The 18,388-nt window shown below is 42.4% G+C and overlaps 1 protein-coding gene across 10 annotated transcripts in view; it reads right to left on the bottom strand.

Annotated features, from left to right (window-relative positions):
• Positions 1-2,826: 2,826 nt before the first annotated feature.
• The window catches only part of greb1l (GREB1 like retinoic acid receptor coactivator), a 46,023-nt gene continuing 30,461 nt past the window's right edge, over positions 2,827-18,388 (bottom strand). For 6 of the 10 annotated variants that reach the window (XM_019347647.2, XM_005476451.4, XM_019347648.2 and 3 more), the window contains 25 exons: positions 17,898-18,035; positions 16,741-16,926; positions 16,346-16,645; positions 16,134-16,262; positions 16,008-16,040; positions 15,649-15,783; positions 14,758-14,955; positions 14,500-14,680; positions 13,335-13,524; positions 12,732-12,868; positions 12,266-12,608; positions 11,836-11,951; positions 11,466-11,698; positions 10,682-11,241; positions 10,421-10,523; positions 10,157-10,303; positions 9,912-10,051; positions 9,650-9,811; positions 9,342-9,546; positions 7,943-8,105; positions 7,593-7,820; positions 7,367-7,511; positions 7,070-7,270; positions 6,316-6,454; positions 2,827-5,659 (listed from right to left, as the gene is read on the bottom strand). In XM_019347647.2, coding sequence (XP_019203192.1) covers positions 5,496-5,659; positions 6,316-6,454; positions 7,070-7,270; positions 7,367-7,511; positions 7,593-7,820; positions 7,943-8,105; positions 9,342-9,546; positions 9,650-9,811; positions 9,912-10,051; positions 10,157-10,303; positions 10,421-10,523; positions 10,682-11,241; positions 11,466-11,698; positions 11,836-11,951; positions 12,266-12,608; positions 12,732-12,868; positions 13,335-13,524; positions 14,500-14,680; positions 14,758-14,955; positions 15,649-15,783; positions 16,008-16,040; positions 16,134-16,262; positions 16,346-16,645; positions 16,741-16,926; positions 17,898-18,035 — 4,676 coding nt within the window. In that variant the 3' untranslated portion in view covers positions 2,827-5,495. The remainder of the gene's footprint in view (positions 5,660-6,315; positions 6,455-7,069; positions 7,271-7,366; positions 7,512-7,592; positions 7,821-7,942; positions 8,106-9,341; positions 9,547-9,649; positions 9,812-9,911; positions 10,052-10,156; positions 10,304-10,420; positions 10,524-10,681; positions 11,242-11,465; positions 11,699-11,835; positions 11,952-12,265; positions 12,609-12,731; positions 12,869-13,334; positions 13,525-14,499; positions 14,681-14,757; positions 14,956-15,648; positions 15,784-16,007; positions 16,041-16,133; positions 16,263-16,345; positions 16,646-16,740; positions 16,927-17,897; positions 18,036-18,388) is intronic. The other 4 variants (XM_019347650.2, XM_019347649.2, XM_019347652.2 and 1 more) reach the window with 4 other exon arrangements.

Raw genomic sequence — 18,388 nt, 5'->3', positions numbered from 1 at the left:
TATTCACCTGCAACTCCTTGCGAAAGCAGCTCATTATTTCAATTTCACCAACAATGTCTCATTTATATCGTTTTGTTTTACTTTTCTTTACACATTCTTCATAAGTCATGCCTTTACAAAGTATTATAATTATCTGACATTCTTAACTGGATGATTACTCCTTAGTAATATTTCAAAGAGCAGGGAGAGCATATTTTTTAGGTTTTACAATACTGTTTTGAAAAACAGCATCTATCCCCCAACAGCATGTCCTTTTTTTTTTTTACCTAAGACATGAAAACACAAGCGTAATGATGGCTTTAATATATTTTATTGAAAATGAAACTCGGAAGAACAGTTAGGATTTATTATATAACCATGTATAACCATTACAACCATTAAACTCTGTCCTCAGGGCTATATCATACAAAATATTCATACCTACCATTCACCATTCCATTATTTATATTAATTAAACCCAGAATAATTGCTTTCTAATTTGGGTATTGGTTATTATCTATTGATTGGTATCCATGGGTGTGGCCAGGAGCAAATTTGAATTTAAAGCTACATGCATCTGTGAGCGATCGGTGAGGTATTGCTGAGCTGAAACTTTGAAGATACAGTCTGGGGAAATGTGAAACTTAATTTAATAAATAATAATCATAAAATCGGCTACAGTAGGGGAGAGAAATCATTTAGATGCATTTAATCTTCTGACCTTGCAGAATTTGGAAAAATATCACCTCAAAGCCCAAAGTAAACAATGAAACCAAACAAGGAAACTGTGTACCACAGAAAGCTAATAGTATTGTAAATTAATAGCCTTAAAATAGTGAGTTACCCCTCTGACATCTTTGCAAGCATCATATTTTAAACACATAAAAATCATTTAAAATCACGTGGGCTTTCTGCATAATGCCTACTTTTCCATAAAGAACAATCATGAGGTGCCAGAATCAGCATCCCAGGCGCCCTTTCATGCCTTTACTTTCTTATCCAGTCCTGACAGCCGGTGGCTGAAAATAGCCTTGTGTTATATCACACAGAGGTTGTAGGTTGATGGAAAGCCTGCTCTAATATTACCTCACAGGAGCTGAAATAGTAATGTCCCTGGACCAACAATGCCCCTGTGCCCTGACAGTGATGATGCCAGAAAGAGCCCAGCATTCATTATGAAGCTATTTCTCTTCTTGATAGTGAGAAAGGTCATTGTACATTATTCACAACAAAGATACAGAGGTGCTGAGATGGAAAAAAAAACACATCAGGAGAGATGGTGCTTCGGAAATAAACACGACCTCGGGGTTTACTCTAGCAGAATAAAAAGATCTGGCATTGTGTGGATGAGAGTGAGGATACCGTTAATCACAGGCTAAAGACAGGGAGCCACATGCTTGAAGAACACTACTTAAACTTTGTATCAGTCCACTTGTACTTCAAAATACAACATTAAAGCATCAAAACCAATGGACCAACCAATCAGAGCTTATAGAATTCAAACATACAGCCCAAATGATAAGAAGTAATAAAGGAGTTAGACAGTGATCAGAAGTTCCCATACACTCATCATGGGTATTTCTTTGAACTGTTCTTTTTCCAGTATGTATGCATACATATAGGATCAAAAGTATACATACCCAGCAATATATTTGATTAAATGTCACTTACTCAAATGTTCTTGCTGGATAGCTGGCGACTCTTCTTGGCAGAATTGGTAGAGTTCATTTAAACTGGTTGGTTTCATTGCACAGACCCAGCTTTTAAGCACAGTCCACAAATTTTCAACAGGGCTGAGGTTGAAATATTCCAAAAGCTTAATGTTATCCTGCTTTATCCATTCCAAAATCAGTTTTGATGTATTTGGGATCATTGTTCTATTGGAAGATCTGATTGTGTCCAAGTTTCAACCATCAAGCTGTTGATTTGAGGTAAAGTTGAAAAAAATCTTTCCATCCACTTTCTGTAATGTCCCAGACCATGATGCTGCCATCACCATGTTCCACAGCTGGAAAGCTAAAAACCGTCTGAGCATAACATTTTTTGCCAGAAGGCATTTGGCTTGTCCACGTGAGTAGTGGCAAATTTCAGCTGAGCTTGAAGGTGTTGATTTGGAAGTACAAACTTCTTTCTTAGTTGGCACCCTCTCAGTCCATGCCGATGTAAATCTCACTTCATTGTGGACAGTGATGCTGGTGTTTCAGCAATTTCCAGTTCATGGCTGGCCTGACTTTAACTTTACATACAATTATTTGAAATTGTCTGACTGTTTGAACTGATGATCTTGGAGCCTGCACTTGTTTCTAAATGGCTCCAGGTGACCTCCCCAACTTGAGCAAACTAGAATTCTCCCTAATCAATCTTCACTGAGTTCCTTGGACTTTCCAACTGTTCTGACTATTGGTCAATCCAGTAAGTGATGTCAAACAAATCCTTTTTATGCTGGCAAAGATAAAGTTGTAGTTAATCATGATCTGATTTATTGTTGAGTTAAAAGACACGGTAGAACTTTCAGGAACACTTTTTAAAAGACTGAAGTGAAGGGATTAGAGAAAAGCCAAAATAACATCAAATTATGCAACCAATTCTTGTTTTTTTAAAGTAATTAAAGATATATGCTCCACAATCCCTGGAAATAGAACAAAAATGATCAAAAGCCCCAAATTTTCACGACATTCATGCCCACGATGAGTATCTAAACATCTGACAACAGCTGTATAATGTCTTGCAACTTTGCTGGAGCTTGCCAACTTTTGGCATGCGACTCGCTCTACTGTCAGTGTGTCTGTTAACGGATTAAATCACAGAGTCGGGCACTGAAAACAAAGAGGAAAAATAACAACAGGATACGTTTAGATGCCATTTTATTACATTCAGACATTTGAAACAACAACAGCATGGCTCTAACATTAAGATATTCACAGCCTGCAACCACAACGGTAAACATGAGGTAGATCAACCAGGCACCAAGGCTACCACTGTGCTGCACATGGTTATCAAACACGTTTCAGTTAAGATTGTGGGAGCAAGTTGCATATTAATTATTAAAATCAAAGAGGAAAAACACTTTCTACGGACCAACGTTTTGATCATCACTATTATATTAAATCTGGGGGTTAAGGGAACATAACCGTTTTCTTAGCATGGAAATAATTCTTTAAGCTGGCAACTTGTATAGTGCAAGTCCAACATTTGCAAAACCCCCAGTGACATTCAGTAGATCCAAGAATCATTCGTTTGTGTCTTGTGCAAAGCCTTCGTGACCGGTTTTGAAGAGGGCACGCTCCCTTGGCCCAAGTGAACTTAGGCCTCAATCAAATTATACACTCCAATATGATTATCAGTCCCAAATGCTTTTCAAATAAATAAAAAAAAAATCCTCATGGACCCGATTCTCATTTTCAAAAAAAGAAAAAAAAAGAAAAAGAAAAAACCCCAAAAGGAATAAAGACATATCATAAAAGACAAATCTAGGTAGATTCTTCTTGCCTTTGCAACATAAAAATGCAGAAAGACATCACCAAAATATACTGGCAAACATTACACAACATTAAACACATCAGTAACCCTCAGTGGGTAAGGGGATGATAGAATATATTAATAATGTAAACAAAGCTTTAAACAGTACAGTAGTCCAAAACCCAATTATTTCATCTCTCTACACGCAGAGACAAACAACATTCCTTCGCCTCACAGTCAAAAGGTTTCTTCATTCTCATTGGTCCAAAAACAAAACAAAACTTAAGCAGACACTGTGTGAAACATCGCTTAAGGCATATTCTTTGGACAACCATGTGCAGAAACTTATAAAAACATTCATCTTTCAAGTATATGCGTAAACCTAATTTTCACCCTTTAATTCAGGGCTGGAAACTGGGTTAAGCAAAGTGGATGGTAGCAAACATGTTCAATAAACAATCAGGACACCATAACAGGAGGTGACATCTCAGGCACGGGCAGTAGCAGTACAGCTGGCAGTGAGGGAGCTTGCCTGTGGTACACTTTGCACGACTATGTGAAAAATTACTGTCATAACATACGACTATATCAACTGCTCGGTGTCCGCGTTAACAGAAAGCATGTAAAAATAAAAACACTGTGGCAGATGCTGTGTCCACGCTGGAAACTATTCTCTCATTGAGCATTGCTTGCAGATATTTTGAGCTCTGGTTACCTAGGTAACCCTTTAAAGTATTTACAACCCAGTAATATGTCAATCAGCAGTATCATACGCTTTCAAAGTCTCTACATTTCCTGTCACTGAAGGTTATTTTGGCTACAGTTGTAGAACGTCACTGACTTCTTCTATGGTTTCTGGTTGTCGCGTCGCTTCCTGCGTGGATGTTTATTCCCAGCGGCGTAGCGACCACAAACCGTAGAAGAAAGTGAGTGAAATGTGTCATGTGACTACATGTCACGTTTCACCTGCTGACAATGCTAATTGGATGGATCCCAAGATAAACTGTTCTCAACTTTGAGGCAAAGAATTGAAGTAACTACCAATGAGAACGCAGGATTCCATACATTAGTGGGTTACCTAGGTAACAAATCAAGCAAACTGCTTCCTGTGTGGATGCAGCTTAATAGTGTTTCAGAAAAACTGAACAACTTCACAGATTTCTATTAAAACTGAAACCGTAAAATACTGAAGACAACTCGTATGTTCCTGTAGTTTTCCAGTCATTTTGGATAAATTCACATGAAACGTAGTCATGTGAAAACATGTTGTGTCAAATCCAACGGCTGCTTATTGTTCGATTCCCACAGCTTCCAGCACAGATACTCCTGATGACCTGAAATCCAGTAATGACCAAACTCTTGGGTGTATCTTTGGAATGTTATGAGGAAACATAAATGGCGTGGTGAGAGAAGCAGGTGAGAAAGGTCAAAGAAAGCAAAGGAAAAAGGAAAAGTGCAGCTAAAGGCGTCTTTGGTGCTTAGAAAAATTAATGGCAAACTTAAACTGTTTTCATGCAGATGCACACACATTAACAAACACAGATGTTACCATGGTCTCAAACCTGCCATGTCCCTGTTAAAATATATTCCATTGTGCCCATGTGAGAATGGAGAAGGTAACGTGACTCCTTAAAGCCACCTCCCTCTGACCTCCTGAGATAAACACGAACATCCAGGACTGGACAAAGTGGATTCAAAACACATTCTTAAAAATAGTCACATTATCCATCCAAAAAAAACAACACCAAAACAAAATAAGTTCAGTTTCAGCTGTGCTTTTTTTTTCTCCCAGCAAAGTCTTTTTAACTACGACACAAGCTCAACTGAAGACAAGCCGACAAGCGAGCGAAAGTCAGAAACATTCACCGACCCTCTTTAGAGTCGGGCACAGTGCACACTGGTAGTACAGAAAGCTGCGTCAGGTGGTCCTCACACCTCGTGCTCCAGCATTTCCCTGCTGACCTGTCATCGGCCTGATCAAAGTTTTGATTGCAGGTCTGGAACTAAATCTCAGTTCTGATTGGGTTTCTTCAGCAGCGTCATAGATTTGAGCAGGTTTAAACGTGGCGGCCGGTCAGAAAGTAGAGAGACCGATCCTCGCTGCAGTTGGCCGTTTGAAACTCGTCCCGCAGGCGGAACTGCCATTCGTCCTCCAGCTCCAGTCGGGCGATGGTCTGACGCAGGGAACTGCGGTCCTGACAGATCACACAGAGGGTGGCACCTGTGGACAAATTCAGGATCAAAAGTTAGATAGTAGGACACTCAGTGCCACTTTAATTATCCAGTTTAGTTCTCTATTGTGAGACAGATTGCATAATTCTATCATATTAGATTTAACAGGGCTAGAAAGACATCCACATGTGGCATAGTTTGCGTCTAAGACACCAGCTCATACGCAAAAACTGTCTCTGCCTTCCAAACAAACTACAGGTGACCATGGCAACCTATTAGCAACCAAACCAACTGCAAGGACGTTTTCGGTGCAGCACTTTTTATATCTTTGTAACAAATTTCACCTAGCAACAGCGCACAACTTCCGGTAACCACTTACCAACCGGTTCGGGAATACAGACTTTCCCTTAGCAACCACTGGTTGCCAGGCAATCACCAGCTGCCATCTATGCCTGTATGACTGGGACGTAAGCTACTGTACTCAGGAACTGATTCTTATTTTGTAGAGAGACCCAAACCATGCCAATGTCCTTTTAACATCTAGAAGCTTTTATTTTGACAGTCTAGCACAGAGGAAGGTAGGGGGTGAAAATCTAAGAAAACAACCAGGTCATTTCCTATAACTATGTGTGGGGTCTTTACTGGGAAAATATGAGTAACAAAACATCCTGATCCCTTCCTTTAATCATGACACTGATTTCATACCTTTGAGGAAGTGGAATTTCTTCAGGAGTCCAGAAACAACGAAGGAGTCACAGAGGTAAAGCAGCAGGCCACTGAACACCAGCCCTTGATGGTTCAGGTTGGTGGAGTGTGGACGAGAGTTGATGTAGCACACAGAGATCTGCGACAAAAAAAAAAGAGAAACTTCATTAATCACAGTCAGGAAAAGTGAAACTAACATCACAAGCTTGCCTTTTAGATTCGAAATAACTGAAAGAAAACATTACGACTCCCTGACAGTCCCTGCTGGGAGCTCTTGAAGGTGTCTGCTCAAGCAAATTTAAAGTTGCCTTGTGGGGAAAAGTTAGAAACAAAAGATGTGCCTAGGTGTGCAAAAACTTGAGAAGACTGTGTGTACAGATAGACGGTCATTGCCTCCTATGCACAAATGTGCAGTAAATGCATTGTTAGCATTCACTGTGTGGACATGTGCGTGTATGCAGGTCAGAATGTTCTAAGAAAAACAGATGGGAAAGTCATGCAACATGTTTCTCTGTGGGTTAAAAAAAAAATATCTACATTAAAGTCGGGGAGCAGGTTTCTCTCATTTCTCTATACTATACAGACTACAGCATGTTATAAAGTATATAATGCTGCCTATCAGACAGAGAAGCACTCGATTTCTATCCAAAATGTGTCTATCACAGTAGTCTGGTATTTAAGCCTTGCCCTAGGTTTGAAATAGAAATTATTCTGCTGTTCCTGCTTTCAACTGCAACCTCCTGGGAGCTCTCACCTCCGGGCTGAGGTTGAGGTAGCTGTCAATGGACAGAACTGGGTTGTCTCTGTTCCTAACAGCTTTTGGAAATAGTCTGTGACTGCAGCTCTGGAGGAACCTTTCCAGTAGGAACTGGGCCGGGGCGTCGAGGAGGGTCTGTTCGCTGTCTGGCGCACAAACATACTGCAACGGGCTGATTAGAGCGGGGTTTTCTATTTCCTTTGGAGAGAAGAAGGAAGTTTCATGTGAGCTGGTGTTACGCACAGAAAGACAAAGACATAACAAAGCGAATAATTTTATCACCTGAACACCCACCATGAGTTTAGGTTTGACCAGGAATTCTTTGTTTCTTCCCCCAACTGGAATGTGCTTCTTCATCAGGAAGAAGTTGTTGAAGCGGCACAGCAACAAGCCACTGCTATCAACCCTTAGATTAAAGTCCACCTCCTCACAGCCATACCTGCACGGGACAGGAACGTCAGGTAATGACGACAATGCACACCTCAGACCAACTGACTCACATGGCCTTCTCTGAGCTTACCGATTCAGGTCGTACTGGACATTCTGCGTCAGGTCCACATTCAGCATGACAAAGTCATGGAGGTGACACCGACTGAAGGGGCTGCTGGGAGACCTGCGAGCCAGGCTGCTGCTCCACTTGCGTGTGCCGCACACGGCGTACTGGGAGATCTTGGGCGTGTTCTCCATGTGTTGCAGCACCGTTTTCAGAGACACGTTGCTGAGACATGAGCCTCCATCTGATGTCTCACTAAGAAACCAAGAGGGGAGGGCAATTTTACATATTTTGAACATATGTAAAATTGATTTTGAACAGGGCTTGGTTAACCACAGCAACCAACTCCACTCTTACACTTGGGAAGCGCTTATTACCTTCCTTCTGCTGATTGGTGGGCGTTCCACAGCACACAGGAGTCGTCCATCATGACAATGAAAGGCCATACGTCTTGCCTCTTGACACCTTGCTCCTCCAGTCGGTTCCTCTCCAGCTCGAGGTTATGGTATGACAGCTCTTTGATCAAGAAGCGAGCCGCACCTTAAAGCAGACAGGATTGTTTTTGTTAGGCTTTTACTTAAGATTTGATTAAAACTGATGCACCTTTAATTAACTTTGATAAAAGAAGTACTAATCTTTTCAAATCCCATGTAAAGGATATATTTGCATAGAGCTTGTATACATTGCAAATTTACAAGTCTGATAGTTTAGAAAGACAATGAGGTACACTCGGTTGGGCTTTTTGTTCTTCTCTGTCACACGAACCCTCTGCATGTCCTCCTTTACTACATTCATGAACTTCCTCTAAGGTCTTCCTCTTTTCCTCCTGCCTGGCAGCTCCATATATCCGTCCTCTGCACATGTCCAAACCATCTCAACCATTTTTCTCTAACGTTTTTCCCCCAAATCGCTCAACCTGAGCTGTCCGTTCTGATAACTGAGTGAAAATCTTAACATCTTCAACTCTACCATCCGACTATTTTTTTTTCCAGTGCCCCACTCTCCAAATCCTACATCATCTCAGGCTTCACTACCGTCTTGTAAACCTTCCCTTTCACTCTCCTCATCTCTACCCACTCCAGCCTGCCTGCAGTCTCTACACTCTGTCGGGCACTGCAGATAAAAATATGTTTAGGTATTCAGCAGAGAAGTCGATCCTGATTAGAAAGCAGTCACACTGACATAAAGGGTCATCTTCAGCCCAATGCCATCTGCTTATCTGAGAGAAATGTTGTTTAGTTACACCCACTTCAGAAAGACCATGCACCTAATTGGCTGCACTACAAATCAGACTATGATACAATAGATGGCTGACCTTCTAGCGCTGGGTAAGGCAACAGGTAACCTTTCGCCTAGTTTAAACACAGCACTAAAAACAAGTTGAAAACACGACCATGGTAGATAATACACTGCAACGAATTACCCATTATCAACAGAGTGATAAGCTGTAATGTGAGGAAGGCTGAACACCACTGTGTGGACTTTCGACCACTAGTAGTGCTGTGGAGAAATGCTTTCATGAGAGGGTCTCTGTTCAGTTATTTTTGCTCATACAAGAGCGAGTGAGCAATGTGACACAAGTTCCTGCTATTCTTCTTTTTAGCAGCTGCTGCCGTGCAAATCACGACAACAAACACTAGCAAGGGCAAGAAAAAAATATGATATGGAAAAAAAAAAATTGATATCGACTGAAAGTAGAAAGAAATATTTTAAATATATTTTAGTTAGGATCAGAAAACTGTCACGTTTAACAACAGAGATAGCTCAGTTGCTCACCAACTCCAGCGTTGTTGAACATGGCGGGCAGGACGAGCAAGATGTGGTTGGGCCAGTACTTCCTATAGTGAGGCATCTCAAACTGTTTGACCACGAGGATGTGCAGATGAGCTGCGCCCTCCGTGGCATGGAAAATGTTGAGCAGGCCGTGTTCTTGGCGTCCTGTGGTCGGGGTGAAGATCGGACTCTTCAGAAGGTCGGGGTCCTGCAGACAGATAAACACGGTTGAAGCAAAAGTAAACATGTGACCCAAACGGCGACTAGAAGGATTAAGGCCTGACAGATACTGCTGTCTTGAGCAAACTAACCTTGGTGGAGACCAGAGGCAGACGCATGCTCTCCAGGTGGCTGCCCTGATGAGTGAAAACAAAGTGCTGCTCCTTAGATTTGGGAACCACAAACTGGAGCTGGACCTCCTCTCCCAGCATGGACGAGCAGAAGGTGAAAGCATGAAAGGTGCACTCTGACAACTACAACACAACCACACACACGTACAATATTAGCACAAGGATGGGATATGTGCATCTGTAAGTCTGCAGTAAAGCAGAAGGTGTTGGTTTTGCATCTCACCTGTGTGGCTGCGCCTGCTTCACAGTAGTGATGGCACTGGTCACAGTGATGAAATGCATTGTGGGCAGCAAACCTACTCAGACGTATCGACTTGGTCACTCGTGTGGCTGGAGTTTGGCTCTCTTTGTCTTGCTTACAACCTACATAAATATAAAAAACTTAAGTACATTTTTTATTAACACCCGATTAAAAAGCTGAACTCAGAGTGGGCAAGTTTGATGGTTTTTTTCCATGTTTTTGCTGACCTTTGAAAGACTTTAGCATCTTGTCAGAGTAAACAGGGCTGGCTTTCCTGAATTTAGGATCTCGGAGGTTGGGGTCAAAGGGCAGCTTTCGGACTTCCTCGATGTCTGGCCACTGGGTACTTACTACAGTTGTGACCTCAGAATTTTCTGTGGGGGGTGATTTGATACATTCATCACCATCAAATTAACTGCTTCATAATAAATCTGGTGTATTTCACAAAATGTTAGGGCCATTAAAAATAAAGAAATCCCTATGATTCTCACCTTCCTCCTCTTCATCCTCATCATACACGTCGACCTCTAGCAGCCTGATGAGCATCCGAAACAGGATACGCAGAAACTGCAGGTAGGCACCAGTTTTTCCCACCTAGCGAAGGAAAGGAAAGATGAATAATTCACTGAATAAATTTATATGGATGTCAATAAATTTAAAGAAATTTTTTTTAAAAGAATTCTCCGTATTCTATTTTTAAATCAAGTTACTCCTTTTCTTATTTGTGACTATTTTCACACGAGATTTGTTACCTGTGGGGGTCCACTGAGCAGCATGCGTCGTGGATGCGGCACAGACGGCGCTTCATAATCAGCATGATGCTGCCGCGCGATGGTCCACTGGCGGTAGTACATGCTCTGCTCCGTCCCCTGCAGGGTGTGAGTGATAATGGGCCTCAGCGGACTGCTCCAGGCCACGTCTGCATGAGGGAGCAGCGAGGAAGAGCTCAGCTGACTCCCAGACTCCCCCGACAACAGATTGTAAGCCGCTCGCGACAAGATGACCGTGCGCGGCGATGCCCTCGTGGGCTCGCGATCGCACTGCGTGGACTGGCTGGGCCTCTGGGTGGAGGAGGAAGATGGTGAGGGGGAGGGAGATGAGGAACTGGAGTAGAGGGATGGAGGAGCCTTGGAGGCTTTCGAAGGGTCGGAAGAGAGCGGGGTTCCCAGTGAGTCGCATTCCTGCTTAATTCCGAGTGTTGATGTTCCCATGTCTATGGTGACCATGCCTTCAGGCTGCGAGGTGGAAGTGGAGGGTTTCTGGAAAGAGTCTGCAACATCAGATGAGCTGACTCCATTCTCCGCCAAAGAGCCTGAGGGAAATATGAAAGACACACCCGCACATATATGTAACTAACAAGTGCTCACATGTTTCATTCCTACAACTACAGAGGAAAGCTATGACCCACGCTCATTTACAGTACCCATGTATACTGGTCAACTTGCTTTACTGTAGTCAGAAATCAATTAGAGTTAAGCTCATATCAGTTACGCTCTGTGTTTCCTTTAATCCAACATGACAGTAATTCACACTAACCAGAGGTTCTGGTTGCAGCGCTGCCGTTGCTCTGAGGTCTTTCCAGCTCATCTCCATCATTCAAACTGGTGGCCACCTTCTCCGCATCCGATTCCCGAGGGGCCATAGCCTTCTTTGGTTCAGGGACAACAACCCTGGATACGTAGGTGCACGCCAGACCCACCTCCTGTTCCAGGGCTGTACGAGTCAGGTAGCTGGAGTCTATCAGTCGCAGGTCGCAGTATTTCAGAGACCTAGAAGTGCACAAAGGAGTTGATGGGAGACAACAAGAGTTTTAGAGAAGAGCTAAAAGGATCTTTGCTACATTTTATGTTAAACAAACAGACATGAGCCATGTTATAAACTAGGGCAGTATGAAGTATGATATTACTTGGGGAAAGTCTCTCCAAGAGGGTCTTTGCCCGTGAGGATGACGATGCAGGGCAGCCCTTCCAGATCCTCATAGGTGTGTGGCACCCAGTCTTCATTCTCACAGCCTTGCCAAGCCTGACAAAAAGAGATGAAAATCAAAGTCTACCCTCTTCAGTTACAGGTTATTTATAAAAACTAAAAACAAACCAAAAAAATGCATGAGACTTTAATCATGCAGACAAATTATGAGGCAAAAGAATTTTTCCTTGTACAAAAGCGCACCACAGATTCGCAGAATAATGTAAAGTCCCTGATAATGACTGATCTGCAAAAACGCAGATGGATCCCATGAGCCACAGTAACACTGTATAAATATATTGTAATAAAACATTCAGCAGAACACACTTCACACAAAGAAATCAGTCGTGGGACTCTGGTTTTTTCCTCACCCTGAGGCGACTGGTGAAATTTCTGTGCAGGTTGAGCTCAGACGCAGGACTTCCCAGCAGCACTGCGAAGCACAGCTGGAGTCCCAGCTTGTCCCTCACGTCCTCCAGTCTTTCTCGGGCCAACATCGCCAGCTGCAGCGAGGGGATACGGACCAGCAGCATGTGGCCGCGGCCCTGGGAGCCCTCTCTGCTAGGGGCGTTGATCAAGTCCTCCACCATGGCCAGGGTCTCTGGAGTTATGTGGTCCCTCAGGGACGGGGAAGAGGTGAGAGCCATCATGGCCTCAGTGTACTGCTGAATCAGCAGGTAGCTGCGGATCACCATGCTGTGTAGGTGGGGATGTCTGGGGGTACAATCAGAGCTTTTTAACTGATTATAATGTCTACAGTTATTATGCGTTACCTACTCAGTGGCAGTAAATACAAAACTCCTCATGTTTGATTCATCAGTTTCACCGCACTCCTACCTTTCCAGCAGAGTGTGAACCATTTTTTCAAACGCATCATCATAGCGCAGGATGGGACTGGCCATGCCCCACTGCAGGGATCTGCTGTAATCCCTCAGGCCAAAGTACACCAGCTCTTCAGGAAACTGCTCCCTCTGCTGGACGACAATGATACCAACATCGGTTTAGACCATGTGTCCTGACTGTTAACACCACACTGCACACTGTTGAAACACTGTGCCTAGTTACAAAACATGGAGTAAGTATCCTCGTATATAATACTGGATATGAAAGTGAGCCTAATGTGTTCTCTAATATATTAGTTCCCTTTCTCTCTGACTTGTAACTCCTTAACACGAGGCTCAAGTTACTTTAAACCCTTTTAAAAAAGGTCTAAAAAACTGTAACTGCAGTTTTACCACAGCAGGGGGAGTAGCTAAACCACAGCACGGGAAATATGCCTGTGTGCTGCAGTAAAGTCATCTATGATATATAATTCACATAAGAAATTAGTATTTGTCATTCCAGTGACTGCCTATTGTGGTGTTTTGTAGACCATTCTGTGTAACTCCTAACTAAAGAAACTTTTTTGTGTTAAAAAACAAACAAAACAGACATTCTCACCAGAATTTCGGTGGACGGCCAGTGAACTTCATTGTGGATGCTGATTCGAGACTGGCGCGTCTGCAGAGTGTAAGGGAAACAGCTGACCTGCAGGACCAAGAGGTTCATGGCATCTAAGACTTCTTGACAGTTCACCACCCGGTCAGCCAAACCCTGCAGCTCCCCGTGGCACACCGAGCCTGACAGGGCACTGAAAATAGATCAGGGTGGGGAAAGTGTTTGAATGAATTCATGGATATTTTTTTACTTACTATGATTATCCTAGCACAGCACTTAATAACACTCAACATGGTTTTGAAATAACAACTTTGTGCAAAAAGCTTTGTATGCTGGTCTAACTGGGTGACGTGTGGGAGGTCGGTCCAAAGATAAACCCCTCTGGGAAAAAGGAAGTGATCTGTTTTAGTATTCTGGCAATAACAGAAAAAATTCTTGGGAGGAAAAAAAACCCCAAAACAAAAAAAAGAAAGACAAGTTATAATAGTTGACTAAAATTAAAGACTGAAACTGACATGTAGCATAAAGCAAAAGACTTTAAAATATACTACAGCTTTGCATGTTTCTAATCTTTGCAAAGGGGATCTCACTGGGTGACGCCCAGCAAGACTAAAACATTGAGCATTTCCCCATCATGATAATAAAGGTAATTAAAAAGAACTTTAATAATAAATGGTGTTTTGTTGAAAAATTACACGCCACAATGAGAAAAGACAGCACCTACTGGCCGTCGACAGTCTTCACATGACTGAACTTTATTATTTGCATGAGCAAAGAAAAATTCTTACAATAACTTTAGCAAAACTCTCATGCTTTCATTGCAACATTAACATTTCTCTTCAATGGTGAACTAGCTTGAAAAGTCAAGCGGTGTAAAGGTGGAATTACTTAAATTTGTTAACACAAGTAGAAAGTATAAAAGAAAAAACAGATCTCCCATCATCTGGCCCACCTTTCACCAAAATTATAGGTTATGGTAGCTCTCCTGTGTCTTCTCCTCTCTCAATTTTAATCAGTGTTTAAAAAAGACAAGGCTGCGCCTGCAGTCATAACTCTTTTCTTTTTTTTTTTTTTTTTTTAAAGGCTGCTTTAAATTATCAGCAGAGCAAAACAAAGTGAGCCATAATCTTGTGAATGGGAGAATCTGTGCTGTCGGAGACGCCTTTACCTTGTGAGGTCGACGTGCGAGTTGTCATGAATGAGGACAAACAGAGTGTAGGGGTTCTGTTTGACTTTCTTCATGAAGGCCTCCATCTTGGCGTGAACATCACCATCAAGACGCACCACGTATTTGTCTGACTTCAGGTGGGCCGTGGAGGGGTCTTCATTACCCAGGTCCACAAGTACACCTAAGGCAAAAAAGTGAGGATTTCATACAGCACTGCAACAAAACAACAACAGTTCTTCCTTTGGGTTTTGTACACACCTGATTGTCGGATGCGTTGTGCCGTCTGGTGGACCAGAATGTGAGACGGTGGGACCAAAACCAGAAAGTCCACCTTGCAAAAACGCCCCAAATCGAGGTTCTGTGTCCCTGAATCCGCGATGGAGCACACTTGAGAGAGAAGGCTACGAGCCACATTAAGCTGGGCCGGATAGATCTGGAAGCCCTTTGTAAAAAGATCTGCAAGAAGAACACAAAAGTTAGCACCAGGATGATTTACAGAGATGTGAAAAGCAGATCCTAACCACAGCAAAGTATCACTGCTTGCCTAAACAAACCTCCCCAAAACAAACTATGATGAAATTTAATTTCGATCTTGTTTAAATGGTGCCAAATCACAACAGCAGTCACCTCAACCTGCACTTGTACTGTAGCCACCCTTCTGTCAACAAATTAAAACGAGATGAAAAGAATCTGAAGAGACAAGATCCAGTTCAGAATGAATTAAACTGTGCAGTAAGATTAGTCACACACACGGTAACGAAAAGGAAAATAAGTGTAGAGCAACACTCGCTGGTGAGAAACCCACCCCGCAATAACAATCTAAAAAAATCCATTCTTTCACAGTTTTTTCAAAGGTAGACTACATGGTTGATTTTATACACCTGTGATAATGGGACTAAAAAAAAAAAGAAAAAAAGACTGAGTTCAAAGTTTAAGAGGTGTGGCTCGTTGTGGGATGAGGTACAGGGCCAGAAAACACATAAAGTGGGTCGCCAGATCAAACTAACCTTAACTGATTTGGTTCTGGACACTGGCCTGACTTAACATTGACACTGAATGAAGATCCACATGCTGATTTAGAGAGATGTTGCTGCCTCGTCTTCGCCTGCTAAAAACTGACTTTGACAGCGAGCATGAGAGCGGTCTAACCTGAGTCTGATGGTGGTGACATGCTGGCAGCTTCCTGGGAGTGGATGTTGTCAGTGACATCGCCCTGAAAGGGCTGGATGACCTGTCCTTTCCGCCTGCGCTGGTATCGCACCAGCTGTTTGTCGAGATTGTCCCCTGGAAACAAGCAGTCACCACAGTCACACAGAGCGAGGGACGGGAGCAGGCTGTGCACTCAGTATCAAGCATATCAGAGTGAATGTGTCACCACCACCGTCGTGCTTTTTATTATTAGCAGTGAAGCTTTTAGTTGATGTTTATCTCAATTCTAAACAACATTAAGACAAATACAGGCCTTCCTTTATTTAATTTACACCGTTGCATTTGCTGATCATGCTCACTTTTAACATGGCTCAGTAACTGTTCTTCTGCTGCTAGTAAAGACAAAAATGATTAGTAAAAGACAATAAATTAGTATTTTTCTCAAGATTATTTTAATGAACACAACGTATGGATACTCATCTTACCCAGAGAGGTGGTTCTGAAATGAGATGTCAAGATGCTGACTTTCCCCGTGATGAGCTCGTAGCTGATTTCCTTCAGAAATTCATTGGTTGTCAGCATCCCTTCTGCTAAGGCCCTCGCTTGATACTTTCCTGAATCCAACAGGTAAATTTACATTAGAGTTCAGTCTAGATATTGTATCCCACACAAGTTTCGCCACAAAGATGACACTCACCCAACACAATCACACAGAACTCGCTGCCACTCATCTTAGAGGCACATATAATGACCACATAGGTTGGCAGGCACTGCTGTTGATGAGGACTCTCAGCGAGAGAGCGCAGCGACTCAGAGATGCCTTCGCCCAAAGAGTTGTTTGTGACCACCACTTGGACGCTGCCGCCAGAGACACTCGCTTCCAGCCGAGCCAGCCAGGGTAGTTGGAGGGGGGAGATGGCAGGTCCCCCGGGACAGCACAGCATGGCCTTCAAGACTATCTGCTCCAGCTCCTCCCTCAGAGGAATCTGCTCTGAACCTCCAGAGGAAAATTTAAATATGAAAACCTAAAAACACTGGAATGAATCATTTCAGCAACACATACATCTAGCAGTGATTGTGTAGGCTGCTTACCTAAACGTGCAAAATACTGTAAAGTGAGCAGAATCATCGTCTCCACGCTGAGTAACCGGCTGCTGTTGAGGCCCAAAGCTTCCAGGGTTTTATCTGACAGTTGGCTGCTCTTATAGCAGCTGACCAGCAGGGGGCTCACCACTATGTCCCCAACATTTCCATAGAAGTAAGGTAAAGTACCATGGCCTAAAAACAAAAACAAACAAACAAACAAACAAACAAACAAAAGCCCACTTAAAATGTGTAAAAACATTTAACATTTGAGCTGTAAAACTTTGTAAGAAGCTAATTATTATTTTGACTGAGTTGTTTCTTTGATGCAACATTGCCGTCTTGGTCAGGTCTCCCTTGAAAAATAGTTGTTAATCTTAAGGGGAATTTGTAATTAAATAAAGATTCAATAAATACATAAATAAAACTAAGCAGACCTTATTCCCACTAGCCACTTTATTAGGTACATGTGTTCCACTGTTTAAGGCAAAAAAAAAAAATCTAACATGGCACCTGCTTAAGTTCAGACTGATCCGAATGGGGAAGAAAAGTGATTTAAGTGACTTTGAATCTGGCATGGTTTTTGGGTGCTGGACGTGCTGGTCTGAGCATTTCAGAAACCTACAGAAATTAAGTGTGAATTTTTCACACAACCATCTCTTGGGTTTACAAACAATGGTCCAAATAAGAACAAAAAAAAACAAAACAAAAACCATCCAGTGAGTGTATGAGTCTGAGTAAAAAAGAAGAGAGTCTGCTTCGAGCTAATAGAAACTCAGAAAACCACTCGTTACAACCAAGGTATGCAGACGAGCATCTCTAAACAACAACACGGTGCACCTTGAAGGAGAAAAATATCTGAGGAACGTTTCCAGCACCTTGTTGAATCCATGCCAATAAGAATAAAAGCAGCTTTGAAGACAAAAGACGTCTAACCTGGTACTAGCAAAGTGTACCTATTAACTTGACGAATGTGTATTCAATCAGGTTAAGATTTAAAAAGATCCACAAAAATGAATTATCTACAATGCATCACACAGATTTTTCACTGCCTTTTACAGTTTAAGCAAACAAAAAAATACAATCATTTGTATTAAAATGGGTTTATATGCGCTGAAAGGTGATGTTTAATATGATGAAACATATCAGTGAATTAAAACTGGTACCAATGAGGATGACAGGTCGGACTCCTGCAGAGTTGAGGAGGTTGTCGGGCACGATGACCGTCTCTCCAATGGTGACAGGCTGGGGCTGAATGACGCCCATTACAGGTGGTTGAGGAGAGGCTACTCCTAATACCGGTCCTTAAGGATGATAAAGCAATTATGTTTCACTACAAACTTTAGCCACAGTTACAGTTTAGGAGATGTTTCAACATGTTTGACAGGGAGACAATGCTTCTGAGATACCAATAACAACAAAGGGTGCAGAAACACGCTGATTGGCTGTGAGTCAAGAAAACATTTTTTAAAAAGTCACAGTTCCTGTTAACCAAGTCAGAAGCTAAGAAAAACATATTTTTGCTCAGTGTTTTCCTCAGTGTTGTTTTGTACTTTAATGCTTCAGAGTATGTGTCTCTTAATGTCAGAACTATTAAGTCCCCGCAGCTCCTCAGGAGTCTGTTAGTTGTTCCATAGTGCAGGACAAAAACCTCTGG

Source organism: Oreochromis niloticus, linkage group LG18 (genome assembly GCF_001858045.2).
Source record: "Oreochromis niloticus isolate F11D_XX linkage group LG18, O_niloticus_UMD_NMBU, whole genome shotgun sequence".
In the NCBI taxonomy this organism is placed as follows: Eukaryota; Metazoa; Chordata; class Actinopteri; order Cichliformes; family Cichlidae; genus Oreochromis; species Oreochromis niloticus.
The sequence above is the reverse complement of the archived record's forward strand: the minus strand, read 5'-3'. Positions and strand labels throughout refer to the sequence as shown.